The sequence below is a fragment of the Typopeltis vanoorti genome, chromosome 14 (assembly GCF_054136105.1).
Source record: "Typopeltis vanoorti isolate ZY-2024b chromosome 14, IOZ_Tvanoo_1.0, whole genome shotgun sequence".
In the NCBI taxonomy this organism is placed as follows: domain Eukaryota; kingdom Metazoa; phylum Arthropoda; class Arachnida; order Uropygi; family Thelyphonidae; genus Typopeltis; species Typopeltis vanoorti.
The window spans coordinates 6,672,156-6,690,864 of NC_143562.1; the positions used below are offsets into that span (position 1 = coordinate 6,672,156).

At 38.6% G+C, this 18,709-nt stretch overlaps 1 protein-coding gene across 1 annotated transcript in view; it reads left to right on the forward strand.

Moving 5' to 3' along the window:
• Positions 1-18,709, forward strand: part of LOC150099142 (uncharacterized) — a 148,052-nt gene that overhangs the window by 122,457 nt on the left and 6,886 nt on the right. Inside the window, exons 3-4 of the mRNA XM_090404265.1 lie at positions 14,601-14,643; positions 16,176-16,301. Coding sequence (XP_090260391.1) covers positions 16,197-16,301 — 105 coding nt within the window. The 5' untranslated portion in view covers positions 14,601-14,643; positions 16,176-16,196. The remainder of the gene's footprint in view (positions 1-14,600; positions 14,644-16,175; positions 16,302-18,709) is intronic.

Below are 18,709 nucleotides of genomic sequence, written 5' to 3' on the forward strand. Positions count from 1 at the left end.
GAACAGTGTTTGGATTAGGAGAACAGTAACAATAATGAAACCATGGAAAAGAGGGATGGAAGTCCAAGGTCACCAGTGTAGTGTCATAAGGCACGAGACTGAGATTGATTTGGAGAAAAACGATCTATGGAGAAAGAAATGTGGACAAGGATATAATGAGAGTTGCCATTTGGAGGGAGAATATTATCTCACTGTTTTGGTGATTAGACTGTATGCGATTAGCTTTCAGAGATGCATAATCGAAAAGGTCAGTACAGCGATCAGTATTTGGAGTATAGTAGGGGTTTTATATAGACTTTTTCAGTTTTGTTGGAATTGTTCACAATTGTTCATATCTTTTGCTGCAAGTTTGATATATTTTGAAATTTTTCGTTGGTGTTTGCGGGAGATTTTATTATAACTACAGCGATACTACAATTTTATGCTAACTTTCATAGTAGTGGAAAACTGAGAACATCTATAGCTCAGGGACATGCTAGTGGACCCAACGTCCAGACTCCATTCCAAGCGTGGCCTACACAGTTTACCCCGTAAACTTATATACTATCGAACAACCGGGCAGAGAAAGCATATTTGAGTCTAGTTACTATTTATGCTTGTATAACAAATCCGACGATGAATAAAATGGAGAGATAGAGAGTGTGAAAGATTGAATATACTCAAAATAAAAAAGAATAAGAGAACATTTTAATAAGATCTTCGTGAAATGATGGAATTTACTGTTGAGTGGGCTTCAAATCTACTTCTGTGATCTACATTTAGAGAGAAAAATTGATATGATTGCAGCACTGATTTTAACTTCAGATTCTGTAAATGTACTTCACGCGAATCAAAATCGGAAATAAATCTCAGTTCGATCGGAAAGTAGTAACAAACTAGTCCCGCTCTAATAAATTCACTTTTGATGTTACGCGATCTAACAGTCCAATCGAAACGAAGTGATTGAGACGATAAAAGTAACTCCAATTATATTTTTAAGTGAATCCCACTCATCACAGATTATAAACCTATCGTCCATTTAGTACCGTGGGTGGAAAAGTGGATTAGATGCTGCTGAAATCCTGCTCTAAAGTGCCAAGCGTAGAATTTTTTCAACACCGAGAGGTTTGTTGAATGTACTCATCGTACGTGAATGAGTATATTGTATATATGTCTTCTTCTTTATAGCTTTTTTTTAAATTAATGTTTGTCCTTAAGATTGTTTCTTTTATACTATCCCCCCCCCCCCACACGCGCGTATGAGCTTACCTGTTACTCTGGTGTGATATCGATTATACTTTGTAAATGAAAAATCATTTGCGTTGTAATTTGAACGAAATAGACAAAGACGCAAATAAGAAAAGAGAGAGTAAATAAAAACATACGGAAGCAAAGAGAAGGAAATAAATAATGAACGATGGCAAAAAAGAGAGAGAGAGAGAGAGAGAGAAATAATGAGTGAAAGAAAGAGAGAAATAAAGGACGAAAAATTGATTGGCGAAGAATGTTTGCAAATTTAAGTGTCATAATAACAGTGACCTGGTGGCCTTTGGATGCTTTGGCCGTAATTACGAAACAATAAATAGAGAGAAAGAGAAAGAAGCAGAAGATGTGGAATACAAAGAAAGAACTGCGGAGGAAAGAGATTAAATAAAAGTGATTGAAAATGGGAAGGAAATAAAGAATGAGAGAGAAAGAGAGAAGTAAAAAAGAATTTAACGTTCCTCATCTTCAAACAGCTAAGGGAAGTGTTGCGTGGAGGTGTGATCCGCTGCATCCTCCCCCCCCCTCCTTCCTTAAGAAATGATACCCCCCCACGCCAAAGGCGGTCCGAGTTACTCCGAGGAAGGCGACTGGGGACGAACAGACAAAGGGAGCTTCGCAGTCCCCGCACAATAAAGAAATCATTTCTCGCGGTTCCCAGCGCGCTCTGGGAAGTCCCGACTGGCTTGCGTGTGCACCGGCAGGAGAAGGTGAGAGCGGCAGCACGTGCTGCGAAGAAGAGAAATAAATGAAGACGTAGCGGAAATCAGATGCCCGGCGAAGGCAGCCCAAACGAGAGGCGCACAACCCGAGAAGTAACCGCATCTGCCCCCCGAGGACCCCTTCCCACGCCTCGGAACTTCTCCGAAAGAAGTTCCCTCGCTCGAGGAGGGATGGTGGGAAGCGCGTGCACGTCTCTCTGCCGCTGCCCTAAATAATCGGGTCCTGTTGAGAATGCAAAGGAAAGTAATGGATGGCACCGAGAAGGGGTTGCTCGCGAGGCGAAACTTTCTCTTCTGCGAGCCGCGGAAAAACTTGCTCGTAGCAGCGGCGATTTGTCTTGCTTACATAACCTTTTCTTCCGCTAATTAACGCAAGAAACTTTTAAGCAAAGTTAGAAGACTTTTGTGCGAATCCGCAAATTACTCATTCGCAGGAAGGACGTTTCTGCTGCACGATGACCTTCGTCAGATCGCTCCGCTGTTTCATCCGCGCAGAAGCTTTTATCGGCAAGCGATTTTTTTTTTTAAGGAGAGTTTGAAAAGACGTGCTCCGAAAAGATCATTTCCGAGAGAATCCCCACGTGATGTTTTCGGTCGCTAAATCGGTCCTGAGTGACTTCTCTTCTTGTAGACGTTCAGATCGCTTTTTGTCGATTTTTTCGGAGGTATTTCGCAAGGACGAATGCGATAAATTCTTTGAAAAATGTTTAAAATCGTAACGATGAAGAAGCAGTGAAACATTTCAATGGGTTGAAAGTTGAAAGGTTTGGAATGAGTAGCGACTAGAAAATGAGCACCTGGTATGTTGAGACTGCTCTTCAAATAAGACCTTTCACGAGGAATTTACTTTTATTTTTCATGAGGAATTCGTTACGCCACAAGAAAGAGAAAGAAGGTGAAAAACACGAACAATCCTGAAAGAGGAGAAAGATTCCTCCACCAGCACATACAGAGCGAACTCTCAAAGGAAGAATGCGATGATAAGAGGATTCCCTTAATAGCCCAGCATTTATTCCAGAAATGAAAGATCCGTTGATTTTTATGAACCTTTTTTTTTAAATCTTCCCAAGTGAATGATGATTCCAAGCAATCTATGAAACCTCAATTAATACATAGAGGCCAACGACTTCACATCAATTGCCTTAGTATCCCATAATTCAATGCACATATCCATAAGGACATGAATAATGCTATGCATTATGCGAAGGGCCATTATCCAGACCGGTTTTAACCTTTGAGATAAAAAAGGGGTGCTCATCATAGGCCTAGAGTAGTTAGTGTAGAGGTGCCCTTACACTATTAGGGGAAAGAAAAGACACAGAGATAGATAGTATGAGGGATAGAGAAAAGGCCTCAGCTCTTTTATATCATCATATAGCCAAAGGCTATCAGTTTTTCTTTTTCACCGATCTCATATAGATGAACAACCAAAAGACCGATTGAAACCAAAGCGCGAAGATGACTGATACCCAGCTGGTTAGCCTTATCTGAGTTAACCGCCTTGAGTTGGCCTTCTCTGCCTGGGATTGCTCTCCATTCATCCCTGCAATTGACTATAAGACCGCATTGAATTAAGAGGATGGTACTATTTAAAAAACCTCTCATAGCAAAAATAGAAAGAACTTGCTCTCTCTCTCTCTGGTCATTATTGCATAATGTAGGTGGTCTGCACCATCTAGTGATAAATTTGATATCTCCTAGAATGCTTCTTTCTAAATACAAAAATCGTCTCCAAAGGAGTTCTTGAACTGGTAATATTGGGTAAGTGGAGAAGGGAATCCCAAGTATAATGAGGGGGTTCTGTCTTAGAGGTTAGTTCAAAAGGAATGCCTCCAAAATTCCATTTTCCAAAAACTTTCATTTTTGTTTTGTCTTCATTAGTAGTTAATCCACTGATCTTGCTGAATTTTTCCAAAATACCAAAAAATATATAAATGGAATCATTATCCTTCAAAGCGCCGACTACATCATCGGCATATGCTAATACCTTATTTTCCTTCAAGTATGAAGGAATTGTTATTCTTCGCACCACAGCACGTGCAGAGTCGATAATACAGGAAGTAGATAATACAATCGACTTCCTGTAAGAAAGGTTCAAGAACCAATGGACTAAGAGAGCAACCATGCTTGACTCCTTTCTGAATTTGGACCAGGTCTGATAGGAACCCATTAAATAGGGGGTAGGTAGTTGAATTGGCATAGGCTCCTTTGATGATGGATAGCTTTTTACCCACACCAATTTGCTAGAGGATGTGGAACAGAAAGGGATGCCAGACATTATCAAATGCTTGAGTAAGGTCTACTGATAGCACTACCATCGACTGCTTTTTCGTATTAACTAAGCTGAGTAGATCACGTAGCAGAAATAGATTAAATTCTACTGCTCAGCCTGGAACACCATGCATCTGTATGCTTTCAGTTATGTATCTCATTCGCTTTGAGCCTGTTATTGATAATGCGGGAAAATATCTTGTAGTCAGTATTAGATAGAGAAATGGGTGTCTAGCTGCTGATTAAGGTGCGATCTCTATTAGGTTTAGGAATGAGGACAGTATGGTTTGCTACAGATTCACTTGGTATGTATCCTGATGAGAGAAAGGAATTAAATAGTGTAACTAGAATGGGAAGAATAAAATCCCAGGCCTCACGATAAATTTCTATCCATGAACCATCAAGCCCTGAGGATTTTCTTGTCTGGCATTCTTTATAGGCTGTGGTAACTTCAGATGCTGTAATGGGGCTGTGAAGCCCATCTTAGATATGAACAGGAAAGCCATTAATGTTCCAAGAGTTATAATTTCCAACACTACTATTGTCTTCAAACGGATTTTTGTAGTGTTTTTGAAAGGAGTCAAGGATGCCTTTGTGGTGGACATGTCTTCTCCATCAACAGAGATTTGAGTGATAGTCCTTTCTAAATTGTCTATTGAAGAAGGGCTATCTGCTAAGTGCTAATAGATTCGTATCTTAAAATTTCTTTCTTCTACTTGTTTCTGCCTTTCCAGTTCTATCTCTATGTTAATGTTTCTAATGATATTGCTACATTCTATACCACTGCATTGGTTTGCTACGAATCAGCTCCTCTCTTGCAATACATATTCAAACAAGTGTTTCAACTTTTTTCTTTTGAGGAAAGCCTGTTCCTTTCCCCATTCTATCATATTCTGTTTTATTAAATACATTTATTAAATACTCGTACAAAACGTATTAATATGCGCCATATCAGTACATTAATATTCTAATTAACGTAATATAAAAGCAAAAGCTTATTCGAACACAAGGGTTCCTCATTAAAAGCAAATTAAACACGAAACCAAAAAAGACTTTATGGTAGTTGACTGGATGTAAAGGGTGAAAGGTATTCTGTTCCAAGTAAAACTAGGGGAGGTTTTCGCTCATCTTGTTTAAGTTATTAACTGGAAAAATCTAACACTTATATTTCAAGTATTATACGCCTATACTTGGAATATATTTTTAACATTAAGTTCATAATAATAATTGTGTTATTATTATGAACAAGGAGTCAAATGCACGAAGAGAGTGAATAGGGGAAACAGAAGGAAGCATACTGGTGCTTAACAGGGAAGATTTGAACTAATCGACTGTGAGATGTGATACAAGCATGGAGTTTTTTAGAAACTTTTACCACTCGGTTACAAAGTATATTTAATAAGAAATTATATGCTTGTATAATTCTTTATCCATGTAAACAAACGAGGTTTGTGCGTGAGGTATCGCTACGACTAGTCTACTTATACGCAGAGGCTACTGATTTCACATCAGTTTTCTCAGTATCTTGTCAAGTATAAAATTTCTTGTCAAGTGCAAGGAGTCAAATGCATCCAATGCAAACATAAAGCATGATGAATTATTAATGGCAGTTTTAATTTTGGAGAATGAAAGTTGTTCCAAAACGTTCTTACCTATTATCGAATAGGTAAGAACGTTTTGGAACAACTTCATAATTGTAGTAATACTTATCTCAAGTGGCATGTACGTAACTCAATTAGATAGGACGATACCTTGGAATTATTAATGACATTAAAGCAGGCAGTGGTAGACTGCATTATCTTCTTAGAACCTCTATGAAGAACAAACACTGCTTGAGGGACAACATTTACCCGATGACCAGTGTTGAGAACGAGAAAATTGCTGATGTCTGACATCAATTGATGAGATTGGAAGCAGGAATGAATTCTCTCCTTAGGTAGTAAACAGATGTGTCAGAGTTAATTAATCCACTTATCTACAACGAATCCCTGAGATAAACAGTTAATTCTGATTGAATTCTTGCAAGGGTTCCTCATTCCATTTGATCAGAGTAATCGATCACATAAAATGGAGGCACACCACTGAATCTTCTTGGTGGTACACGCAAGACATTCTTGCCGAGAATCACATTTCAGCCAAGAGTAACATTGTTTGGTCATCTGTTATAACGAATTTCTTCATATTTCGCAAAGAGGACACAAGGGAAACGTACCAAGTTGACAATGATGCGGACTTCAGATACTATAGCGTTCCATATAAAAATGTACTGATTGAATTGCTTGAGGGATAAATAATAGGAACGGTTTTTATGTGTATGCAGGGATTATTACGTGATTTAGAGCTACTGTGGTAGGTGGACGGGAGCATGGTGGGTATTTCGCTTTTTTGTATCGTGTCTAAATATTTAAAATAAAACAAGAATAAAATAAGAAATAGTAAAAATGAAAAACAATTTTTGGTACTGTCCGGAAAATGGCACTTTGATTAACTAACGGCATTCTCTCTCTCTCTCTCTCTCTGAGACGATCTGTTCCGTTCTCCTTGGTTTCTTTCTAAACTTTAACTAAGGAGCGCTGCAGATATTCAACATGCGTTTACCAGCTTCTTTTTATTTCATCCCCTATAATTTTGTTCTTTGAAACTCTCTCTCTCTCTCTCTCTCTCTCTCTCTCTCTCTCTCTCTCGCTCGCTCTCTTCTGAATTACTGAATCTGAAATTGATAACAAAAAAACAAGCTTATATGGTTTGTATAACAATATGAAGCTTGTCGTGATGGGGTAGTGAGATTGTGTGTGTGTGTGTGTGTGCGTGCGTGCGTGCGTGCGTGCGCTCGCGCGTGAAATAATGGCGGAGCCACAGGTCGGATAAGAGCTCTGTTTGAAAAACAAAATTGCCTAATTTTGATTCTGATAGTTCATTCCAAAGAATATTTTGCCTTTCAGAAACTATTTTTAACAGAGTCTTGGGTTTCCTCCTTTTCTGGTAGAATCTGCATTATTTTATCCACTGCATCTTATCATTTCGTATATTTATGGAAGGGAATTATTTTATTTCACTTGGTTCTGCATGTAATCACTCGCAAGGTATCGACTGTTCTTAAACACACTTCACTTGTTTGTTTCCTCACCGCGGCACCGAAGTGATCGTAGCCAACTAGCAACCTCTGTTGAAGTATTCGGAATTAATCGAATCAATTAGAGCTACTAAGAGAGAGAGAGAGAGAGAGAGAGAGAGAGAGAGAGAGTTCACAGCCTAATCCATCACGTACAGAATTCCCTAACATCCATATATCAGCATTCACTTCACGACTTTCTGGAAGTTCAAACAGACATTATTGGAGTTCCCAAATTCCGCCACGAATGGCAAGGGAACTCCCACTGACAGCTGTTACAACCGAAGCGATGAGAACGATGGTGTTTATTTATGAAGGATTCCACTGTTTGGTGTAAGCATTCACATTTGTATAATACAACCAGATGAAGAAGTGTTGAAAATTAAACATCGCAAACGTACACTTTATAACGCACTTGTTCTGAACTAAATGACAGGTCTCACGTGGAGAAAGTCCAATTTCAGTGGGAATGGGGATTTTGGGTTCAATTCTTTTTTAATCCCGCCCATGAAAGGTTTGTAAACCAATAACACTGCACCGCGTATGGGGGTAAGGATTTCTTCTACTTTTTTTTTATCAATGTTATATTATATATATATATTTCAATGTTGAAGTATTCGGAATATACATATATATATATATATATATATATATATATATATATATATATATATATATATATATATTGCATTTGTATTTATTTTTACATATTTCGGAAACCCTGCTCTACAGACCAACATGGAACTTTTTCTAGCCAATAACAAACTGCCAACGAGGCCGGCAGTTTGATATTGTTTCTACAAAATCTGACAAGTATCTATTCAGACTTTAAAATGCTTCATCAGTGAGTCAGTTAATTTTTATAAATAGCATTAGGCTCGGCAATATTACTATTAAGTATTTTGCAGATAAAGTGAAGAGTGTTAAAGATGACATCAGAACTGTCGAATGTAGATTATGAGGAGAAAGTGAGGATGTGTGGACCAGACGCTAGCAAATAGGAGAGAGAGAGAGAGAGAGAGAGAGAGAGAGAGAGAGAGAGAGAGAGAGAGAGAGAGAGAGAGAGAGAGGGTGATATCATAGAGACCTACAATTCTCTAAATGGTTCACGCAGGACACCATTAGATAGAATGTTTCATTTTAACTCATCTTACACAATGACCCAAAGGAACACTCGAAAATCGAACACAAAAGGTTTGGAGTCGTGGTTGGTCGTTTGAATCCTTACAAAGTCTCTGCAATTTAGTTCTTTAAAACGTTTTATAAAACTGATGAAAAGGAAATTAAAAAGGAACCCTTACAGTCTCTCGGAAAGAAAAAAAAAACAATTTGCAGTCTTTCTATATATCAAAAGCCATCCCCTTTTGCTTTTTCTCTCTCGCTCGTTGATTCATTCTATGGCTTCGCAATCAATCCTTTTTCAGATGATTTCTAAAAATGAATTGTGGATGAGAACACATTGTAATTTCTATTTCGGGACTGATTTGCTCATAGCAGGTTAAGTTCGAGCCGCCAGGTGGCTCTGTGACTTCCCTTTCTTCCACTCACGTGAAGAAAAGGGAAGTGATCTTCATTCTGACCTCTGACCAATAAATGCATCGTTAATTTTGTTCTCGAGCCGCCCGAACTGACTCATCACCCTCCAGCAACAGAGTAGAAGAATGAGATTTCCTATAGGTGGCGCAAGTCGGTGCCTACTTTGGAAAGTTATTTTTAGAGATGTATTTCATCGCTTTCACGATTGGGCATGAAATTTTTAACAATGATCGCCGAGTCACGCAATTTCTGTCAAACCTTCGGCAATCAATATTCCAGTGCAACAACTCATCGAAAAATTATTTGAAATTAATCCTTTTTTTTTTGTTTCCTAGATATCACCCGCTACTTAAGTACCACCAACGAAACAACCAACCAATGCGATATCCGTGAATTAAAAAAAAAAATGTAAAAAGAAAAAAACAGAAACATAAACTATTAAAGATGCAATTTTCTCCTTCTGTCTATTACAATCGTACAATAGGAGCCCACGTGTTGTAGCTGCATCCCCCTCCCCCAACCGAATAGAGTGTCTGCAATAGGCCTGTATCGGATGAACGTAGCCGAAGCTCTGAGGCAAAGAGTATTGCGGCACTAAACGCAAGCACCTGTCCTCTTCCCACCGCAATCGAAAACAGGCTGGGAGAATAAGGTCTGCTTTCCTGCCCGCATGCCCTGGACGCGTTCGAGATCATTGCGCAGAACAAAAGCGTTTCATCTACGGAAACATTCTATTAGAAAGGGAGAGGGCGCGCCTGGTATCCCCGTAACATTAGCCCTCGCTGATAAAGTGGTAATTGTGGAGATGAATGATTTCGTCATTACAGGGAACCATTTTCCGTTCTTTGGGGATAATCTTCGCCATAAATTTCCTGCAAATGATAAACAGAGCGCTTGCGTGGGGCTTCTCAATAAACTATTAAAAGCGGGCTAATTGGCCCCTTCGCTGAGGACAGTTGGAAGCCATGAGAAAGGCGATCAAATTCTTGGAGTTGATTTCTTAGCTCCTCTTTATAAACTCGCAGATAAATTGTCAGCAAACTTTTCATTTCCATGGGGGGTCTCATTTCTTTCCCTCAATTAAACCGAAATCGAGCGAATGGAAAAAGAACGAAGGCCTGTTAGCCGGCGCTGCCAAATGTCTTGAGAATTTTTTCTGTCTTCGACATGCGACCGGGTCGTAAATCGCGAGAAACGTGTGGGGAATCGGAAGATTATAAACTAGACAAAGACAACCTCACAATATTTACGCATCTGTTGAAAAGATCTGGGTTCGAACCACTCCCGTCTAGGATTAGAGAAACATTTATAAGGGCTTATCAGCTCATCCACCGGTCTTCCTTAATTATGAAGACCAGAGCATTGCTTAGGTTTCAATTCTAACTAAACCAAACCAAAGAAAGAAGGCTACAAAAATTCCAGAATCAACATTGATTCTAGACTTTTCGTTTCTAATCATCCGTATTACCACACTAACGCAAAGAATATGCCATATCATCCCTGGTATCCCCGGTGTTCCAAAATTATCAAGAGAAAGAAGTATTAATTAATGCAGAATGTGTGAAACTGGAGATATTAATACTTTGAGGTCTGGAGATCTTAAGGGAAGTTCTTTACACGAGAAAACAATCTTCAGTGTGTGTGTGTGTGTGTGTGTGTGTGTGTGTGTGTGTGTGTGTGTGTGTGTGTGTGTGTGTGTGTGTGTGTGTGTGTGTGTGTGTGTGTGTGTGTGTGTGTGAAATGTTACTCTTCTCTTTATAACCTAATGGCCTTCTTCGTTTGGACAATACCGATGTCAAGTGAAATTTCATTTACTAACCAAGCAACTTTCCAAATAAGCATGAACACTAGATGTCGCTTTCTCGCAACTCGTGACTTTCTAGTGTGAAATTGTGAAGTTAAAAGTCAATTCCTCATCCTAAAGCAACCGTGAAAATTTGAGAGAAAAAAAAAACACTTTTTTAGATTAACCCAGATCAGATGCACAAACCGTAATAAGAGTTCATTTGAAAGACGACTCGTCCTCCTTTGAAGCATCCATAAACATTCTCCGTTGAGAATGTCTTTCTCCTGTTAAACCTTCAGACTTCAGGAAGGGAAAATGTTTACAAATACCTAATTTAACTATGAATACCGAACGAAGCTCATCTTAGATTCGTTCGGTATTCATAGTTATTATTCGTTCACAAATACATTTTTAAGAGTGAATCTGACAGAAATTTCCTGGTTGTTTGCATTGTGAACTGCGATTGCAACTAATATCGGTTTAAGAAACATGTCTCTTTGCTGCCCGTTTTTGCTATTCCTTCTCTCATCAATCTTGCACGTCCTGCCTTTTCCTATGTTTTCATCTCATCGATACGGACTGCGTGCTCTACTTCACACACACAGGATTTATTTTCGTTTAAAAATAAAATCGTTGCCTCTTTCACACACACAGACAGGATTAAGAACAAATAAATAAACACAATTAATTCAGTTTCAAATTAAAACCTCCGTCGTTTCAGCACAGTGTAATTTAAAGGCAGCAAGAAACAAAAGCCGTTCCTCCAGCGGCAAATGCTATGCTGCCCAATGGCTGATCACGTGATTCGCCGCATTCTTTGATGGAGAAACCATCTGTAGAATGTCCTAACAAGTAAGTGCTGGGGAGTTGGGCGAAACTTTTCCAGGAAAACAAAACGCGAAATGGAGTTCTGTTGCAGAACGAAAGCGGCCATTGTGAGAGATGAAATTACAGATCGAAGAGGTGTATTGGCCTGGTGACGTCACACCGTGGGAAACTCGAAACCTGTTAGCCCTGGGCCGCTAACGATTTCTCGGAGAGAGAGTTTCTCCGTGTATGTGCCGAGTGTGTGTCCACGCGCCAGCGAACCTGCACACACACACACGGACCCCCGATGAAATGCCGGATGAGGTCGAGATAGGATCTTCCACGGAACTGCAAACCGGCAAAAGAGGAAGAAGAAGAAGAACGAGAAGAAGACGAGGAGGAGGCACGCGTCTCTCGCTGTTAGGACTACCCCCTTGCTGATCGGCACTGACAAGCACTGGCTCGGTTCACGCTTCGCCAGTCATGAGTACGTACAGCTCACCTGGGATTCTGTCCTCGTTCCACTCCGCCTTGGACAACATTGTCAAGGAGAGGTAAGTGCACTGACAGTCATCCTCACTCACTACGCATCTCTTAATAGTATCTTCTTGTTGTTGTAGTTTGAGATTTCTTATGTGCTTTCCGTGACGCAGACCCTTTTCAACAGCTCCAGAAATTTAATTTTTACGTACGACCCTTATAGATGCCTTCATTTGTTATTTGCATTCCGCGTACATTTTAGATGAAACTCGCGTCAGATATATTTATACGCAACGGGGGATAAAGGATTAAGACAGCGTCGGTCGCAACACCATGTCCAGCTTCCCATATGATTAATCAAGGTGAATACAGGTTTGCTGCAAGTGTTTTATATGCGATTTGTTATAAATTCAGCTATTATTAACTGGGTTCGCAATCGTGTTAGATCTAAATATCAGAAGATAGGAATTTTTGCGATCATCCACTTACGCATGATGAAGGTAAGTTAAAAAGAGACGAATCAGATTTTCTACCGAGACTTCGTAGCAATTTTCTTTTTTGTTTTCGAAACATTATAAACGTATTGTATATTCTTAATACCTTGGGTCAGATAAGGGTTAGCTAATCCGGTTCACCTGTGCCCGATACTGAACATGGAACTTTTGCAAGTCACTTCAGGCCTTTCTCCAATGAGCAGGGGAAGTGGTCTCATACATCGGCCGATGAAATTCATCTCCTGTCTAAAACGATTCACTATGAGTATGCTACAGTGGAATTCAAACTCGTGACGCGATGGTTAGGAAGCGAATGAGCTCTCCCTCGAACTAACCAGACCAGGCCGGCTTGAAATATTCAAGCAAGCATTCATGAACTGAAACGGTAACTCAACTACAGATCTACAGAAAAATGGATCTTATTTCTGGTTGATTTTGAATTTTCTCATGTCTGCGTTACTTCTCTGGGAATAAAATGTTTACCTCCGTAAACTCGCTTGTAAACGCTACACGTCAAGTGAAAGTTGGCTACTAATTAACAAGCAAATGTCTTCTGTATATCGTACAGTACACGAGAATCATTCAGACTCAACACTGGAAATCCATCTGCGATCCTGCGCCACAATTCTGTAGATAGTGTGGTAAAAAAGATGAGGATGCGCTTCAAATACTGCTGAAAATAAACCAAATGTTTGGTTCTCATTTATTCAGTTATCAGTATACTTTACTGCATTGGCGAAATTATTGTGCTTAATAAATTCAGAGTTGAGCGAGCACAGTCATACATGTAAGGGAAATTTCCTATGGAACGAATGTGTGCATTCTTCAATAATTCTTCACAAAAATGTACTTTTTTTTTCATTTCTACTTTATTCTAAAAATAACTCGACATGATTCTATGGGATAGCGTGAATTTAAACTTCCTGTTCGAAAGGATGCAACGAAAAAGATAGAAATATATACTTAATATCAAAACATATAGTCGCAATTACATAAGCGCAAATTGCTCCATTTAATGCAGTTAAGACTCTTCTAAACGATGTTTCGTAAAAGGTGTTTTTTGTGGGGGGAGTTTCCCGGCCATTCTTTATTAGAAATAATAAAGTATCCTCCACTGCATTAAGGGAAGGCTTCTCTTTAAGTAATTCCAACCGGTTTATTTAAATGCGAGCCACCAGCGCATCTGTCAGTCACAAACATTTATTACTTCCTTTATATGGCAGGGGGGAAATTATTAGCCCTAAATGGCCTTCTTTAAAACAACAGATGGGCAAGATAGTCCTCCCTTTACTGTATCAAACCTGAAGACATTAAAAGGTTTTACGTCGGTTGTTTTATCTCCAAGTTTTACTGTAAACAGATATTTATAAAAACCGAGATCACTAATAGAGAGAAAGAAAGACGGAATGGACGACGAAATTACAGATCTCGGAGCTGTTCGGCTTAGGAGTTTATCGATTGCTAAGATCAAACAGCAATCATTTGCGAATTTGATATTTAAAAACATAGCAGCAACTCCCAAACAGCTGGTTATTTCCTTTTCTACAACCGAGTACAGAGTCGCAGGCTACAACATTATTCTTCATAAAGATCGCTTAAAACAGCAATTCGGAGCAAGGTAGCTATTCAATATCCAGAGACACATCGTGGGAACCCTCGCATTCGCAACAGCTGGGCTTAACTTATTTATGAGAACCCGTCGTCATGACAGGTTCTCCGAAATTGTAGCTGCAACCAAGAGAAACGCTAGAAGACTACAGGAAAATACAATCTGTAAGGCGCAAAGGAAAAAAGAAACACCGAAAAACCCAGTAAACAGATCGTTAAAATTTTTATCAGCTTCGCCAGATCTCGAAAAATGATACAAAACTTCTCATCCGAACGCAAAAGTTTGTAGCCATTTAATGGGGATTTTTGCAAGTGTTGCTTTTTAACCACCCTCCACACATACACAGTCACGAAATAACGAACGGGGATCACGCACAGATACGAATAACTCCCGCTTGCCCCCACCAAAAAATTCTAATTCCATTCATCGTCACTAGGTGATGCTGGTGTTTGCCATCCTGCTGACTCACTTGAGGAATGCCATTTGTTTACTGTTTAGCAGCTTTTTCTTTCATCTTTCTGAAATGTCGTTTCTCTTGCAGGTTCACAGATACCTTTAGGACAGTTGGAGAACATCCGCAAAGGGTAAATAGTCTTCCAGCTATACGTTTTTAAAAACGCTTAATTTGTTTTTCAAAATTATTTAAATTACTTCCTACTACGATAACTAAATATTTCTAAGTCTGGTAACATGTTTCTTGTTTCTCTCTTAACTAAAAAGCATTAGATTTCATTCTTTCTGAATAAGAGAGGGAGAATGAAAATAAAAAGTATCGCAGAAAGGAGAAAAGTTAGGGGGAGAATAAAATGGATTAAAAAAAGAGGAAAAAGGGATGAGAAAACAATATATGCAAGGTGTGAATGAAATATAAGAATGGTTAAGATAAAACAACAGACAGAATACGATAGGAAGACAAAAACAAAAAAATGAAGGCAGTTCCTTTCTTGAAAGGATAAACCTTACCACAAAGTATAAGATCTTCCAGTTTCTATCTTCCTTCTTATAAAGTATGTAAGTCTTTATAGTTCTCTGATGTCTGATCAACAGTATCGTATCCCATCTTATCTTATCCTTTCTGTTAAATGCCTGTAAGATGTGCACATATTCAAAAGGAAATGCTTTTACCTTCTCCAGCTAGTTGAAACAACGAGAGTGTAAAACTGTCGAAGAAAATGTTTGAGATGCACCTTTCAAATTATCCGTGTAAGATAAACGGATAATTTTAAAGCAGTCACTTAGAAAGGAATTCCTTCTGGAGAACATAGATGAGGATTCTTTGTGTTTGCTTGTGGACACCTATTTGAAATTCTCAAGCATGATTTTAAGCAATCAAAAGAAGCGATCGGAGACTTTTTAGATACTGCAAATCAGTAATGCAAAACGTTATATTTTCCTTAAACTGTCTGAGAAAAGTGTCCTGTTTGTCATATCGCTCCTCTCTTTTCATATGCGTCAACTTCAATGCATGTTTCTTTATCTAACAGTCTAATGACACATGACGCATCGAAAAAGCCTTTGACGGAAACATGAAGAAGAAATAAAAACGCGTTTTCTTAGTAAAAATAAAATGTGGATTGTCACAAGAAATTTCCCAAACTGTTGAGCAAACATCTGCGGATCTTCGAATAAAAGCGACTTCATAAACGCAGTTCTCTGCGCCTTGAGAAAAGAAGAGAGAGAGAGAGAGAGAGAGAGAGAGAGAGATTTTTGTAAGATGCGTGCAGTGAGATTAATTGTCCTTGAAGCTGATCAGACCTTTCCAAGGGCAATTAACTTCCTCCTGAGACTTAGTTTGCGTTCGCATACAGCTTCGTGGAACGCACGGAATTAAACTCTTGTAATCAACAGCAGCCAATACACTTGAACGGTTTCGTTGTTTGCGATTGTCTTACAGATGAAAAACGATTTTTTAAATAAAAAAAAGCATAATTACAGTCACTAAACTCAGCAAAAACTGACATCTTGAGGCTGTTCAAATTTAGAATTCAGAAACAGCTTCATATTGTTTCATATGAAGTTGAATCAAAACAAAATGTCATTTTCAGTGTTCACTGTAAATAACTAGGATCTATGTTAAGATCATAAAAATATTCTCAACTATTTTAATTTCTTACAGGTGACTTCTCGCTCATTGAATATGGTCCCCAGTTCTCGACCATCTACTCAAAGCTTTTTAAGAGAGTCTGAAACTAATATGTTAACCATGGGACTCATTGGATGCTTACCAGACAATGTGCAACAGGTGAGTTTAATATGTAATACCCTTATTATTTTTGAGAAAGAAAATATGCGGCAATTGCAATGTACTGTTATATATAAGGCCAACAATTTATTGCTTTACCGCGTTGTTTCCATGCGCTGCAGTGAAGTGGCTTTTACAGATCATTATCATTTACTATTTATGGTTTCACTTCGCTTTTCAACAACTCAAAAAACTTTTCATTATACTTTTTTAATCGTACCTTCAAACCAGACTACGTTGAATTACTAACAGTCATTTGTTCCATATTTTCCTCGAGATATTTCAATGGAATCAGAGGAACCGAGCATGTTATATACTGAGAACAGTCGAAAGATGTTAATAATATCTGTGAATGGTCTTAAGAAAATTTTACTCTCAAATGCCAGCCAATATCTTAACGCTTTCAATCCTCCATCCTCCACGGAATTGCTTTTCCATTTCTTAACCAGTGCCTACAAGCTTTTCATAATAACGACTCGAAAAATAAAAAAATGAAAATCAGTAAAAACGTTGGAACACAGCCCTGGGGATAACACGAAATGGTAAAACCGCTTTCAATCATCAGAAATACAATTTTCTTAATTGAAAAGAAGTTGATTTTTTGCAAGAAATTTTCAAGAAAGTTTAGATAAGATGAACAGCATTAAAACCAAGAACCAATAATATTTAATTCACTTCTTTGCGGTCTGCATTTCTTTGTAATCTGAACTGGCATCAAATGAGAAAGAAATTATCTTGGGACTAGAAGTGGCAAATTATTCCCCAGAGAAAGGATGGGATTGAAATCACTGGAGAATATCATCGCTGGAAAACAAATAAATATTTCTTTCTATTTTTTGTAAATGGCTTTAAGCCGATCTCAATTTTAAGTACACTACTGTAAGTTGAAGGAAAGTAATCTTTACAGAATGCGTTTTTTCTAATCAAGTTTCTTATTAATTGTATCATCACTGACAGCCACCCAAAAGTAATTTGTTATGAGACGATAGTGTCCGCAATACGTTTTGTCAAAACGTTTCAGGTTGGGTAACTTCAAATGAAAATTGTACTTCATATAAAGCCATTAACATTCTTAAAGCTGCTGCGCTTTGATATAGTAAAGAATAAAGTCAGTCTTAACTCAGAGAGTTTTTTCCATTTAACTTACCTGGTGACGGTGTGTGCGTGCGTGTGTGTGTGTGTGTGTGTGTGTGTGTGTGTGTGTGTGTGTGTGTGTGTGTGTGTGTGTGTGTGTGTGTGTGTGTGTGTGTGTGTGTGTGTGTGTGTGTGTGTGTGTGTGTGTGTGTGTGTGTGTGTGTGTGTGTGTGTGTGTGTGTGTGTGTGTGTGTGTGTGTGTGTGTGTGTGCTGTTCTTTTCTAGGCAATTGAGAGGCAGGCACTTTTTATTGAAAACCCTTAAGTTCTGATTAAAAGACTTTTTTCATCCACAATTACAGACTTCTCTTTTGTTACCGGCCAGATTCTTTTAACTTTCTCGTGTAGCTTCTGTTGCCAATAGCAACAAAGGGGTGTCGCACAAAAGGCATCGTTAACACTCTGTTGAACGAAATATCTTTTGTGAGGGAAGTTCTAAGGTGAAAGAATCAACCTCGGATGCTAACGAATATCAGCCTTCTCTGCTGTCACCTAATTAACCTGCCGGGGATCAGAAGTGGCCGAATGGACGAGCTAAACTTGCACCTTGAGAAGATTTCCCATTCATATGCGTGTTCGGAAAAGATCAAGTTGCGATGTTGTGTGATGTCGACCTGTTTTAAGAAACTCACGAGAATACCTGTGTGTCCTTGTGTTGATTTCAACTTTCTTCTTCGACCAGGAAGTCTTCCAAGGATGACGTTATTGAACTTCGGCAATTTCACGCATCCACAACAGTGAACAAAGAAATGTGCGTGACGTACTTCTTCCATTTACGGTAACCATGACTACTGAGTGGAACAAATAACTTGATATTTGAGAAAGAAAAAGCTTTGGAATGCCTTCAATGTTTAGACGTTTCGTTCAGAAAATTTCAACGCTTAGTTAGACGAGCTCGAACTTCTCAGTAAAAAAAAAAAACAATTTTTGATTAGAGTATGAAAAGAAGAATTGCCGAATACACGCAGCTCGAAATGAACATGCTTGTTTCCATTGAATATTTGTGTTCTTGTTTGCTCAAATTGGCAATCCCGTCGGCGAATCAATTCTTTGCCGAGCCATAAACTTAGTTTCCAAAAGGGTTAAAAGAATTTCAACGATCTGCACGCGCAAACAGAAAGACATTCTTCTGCTATCATCTTTGTTTGTTGCACAATAAAAGCATTTGCCAAATTTTTAGTTTCATCTTACAAAGAAATGAACATTATCAGCACGAGGCATGTAAGGAAAACTTTACCTGTCCTTCGTATTCTTGCTGACACATGAAGAATTCAA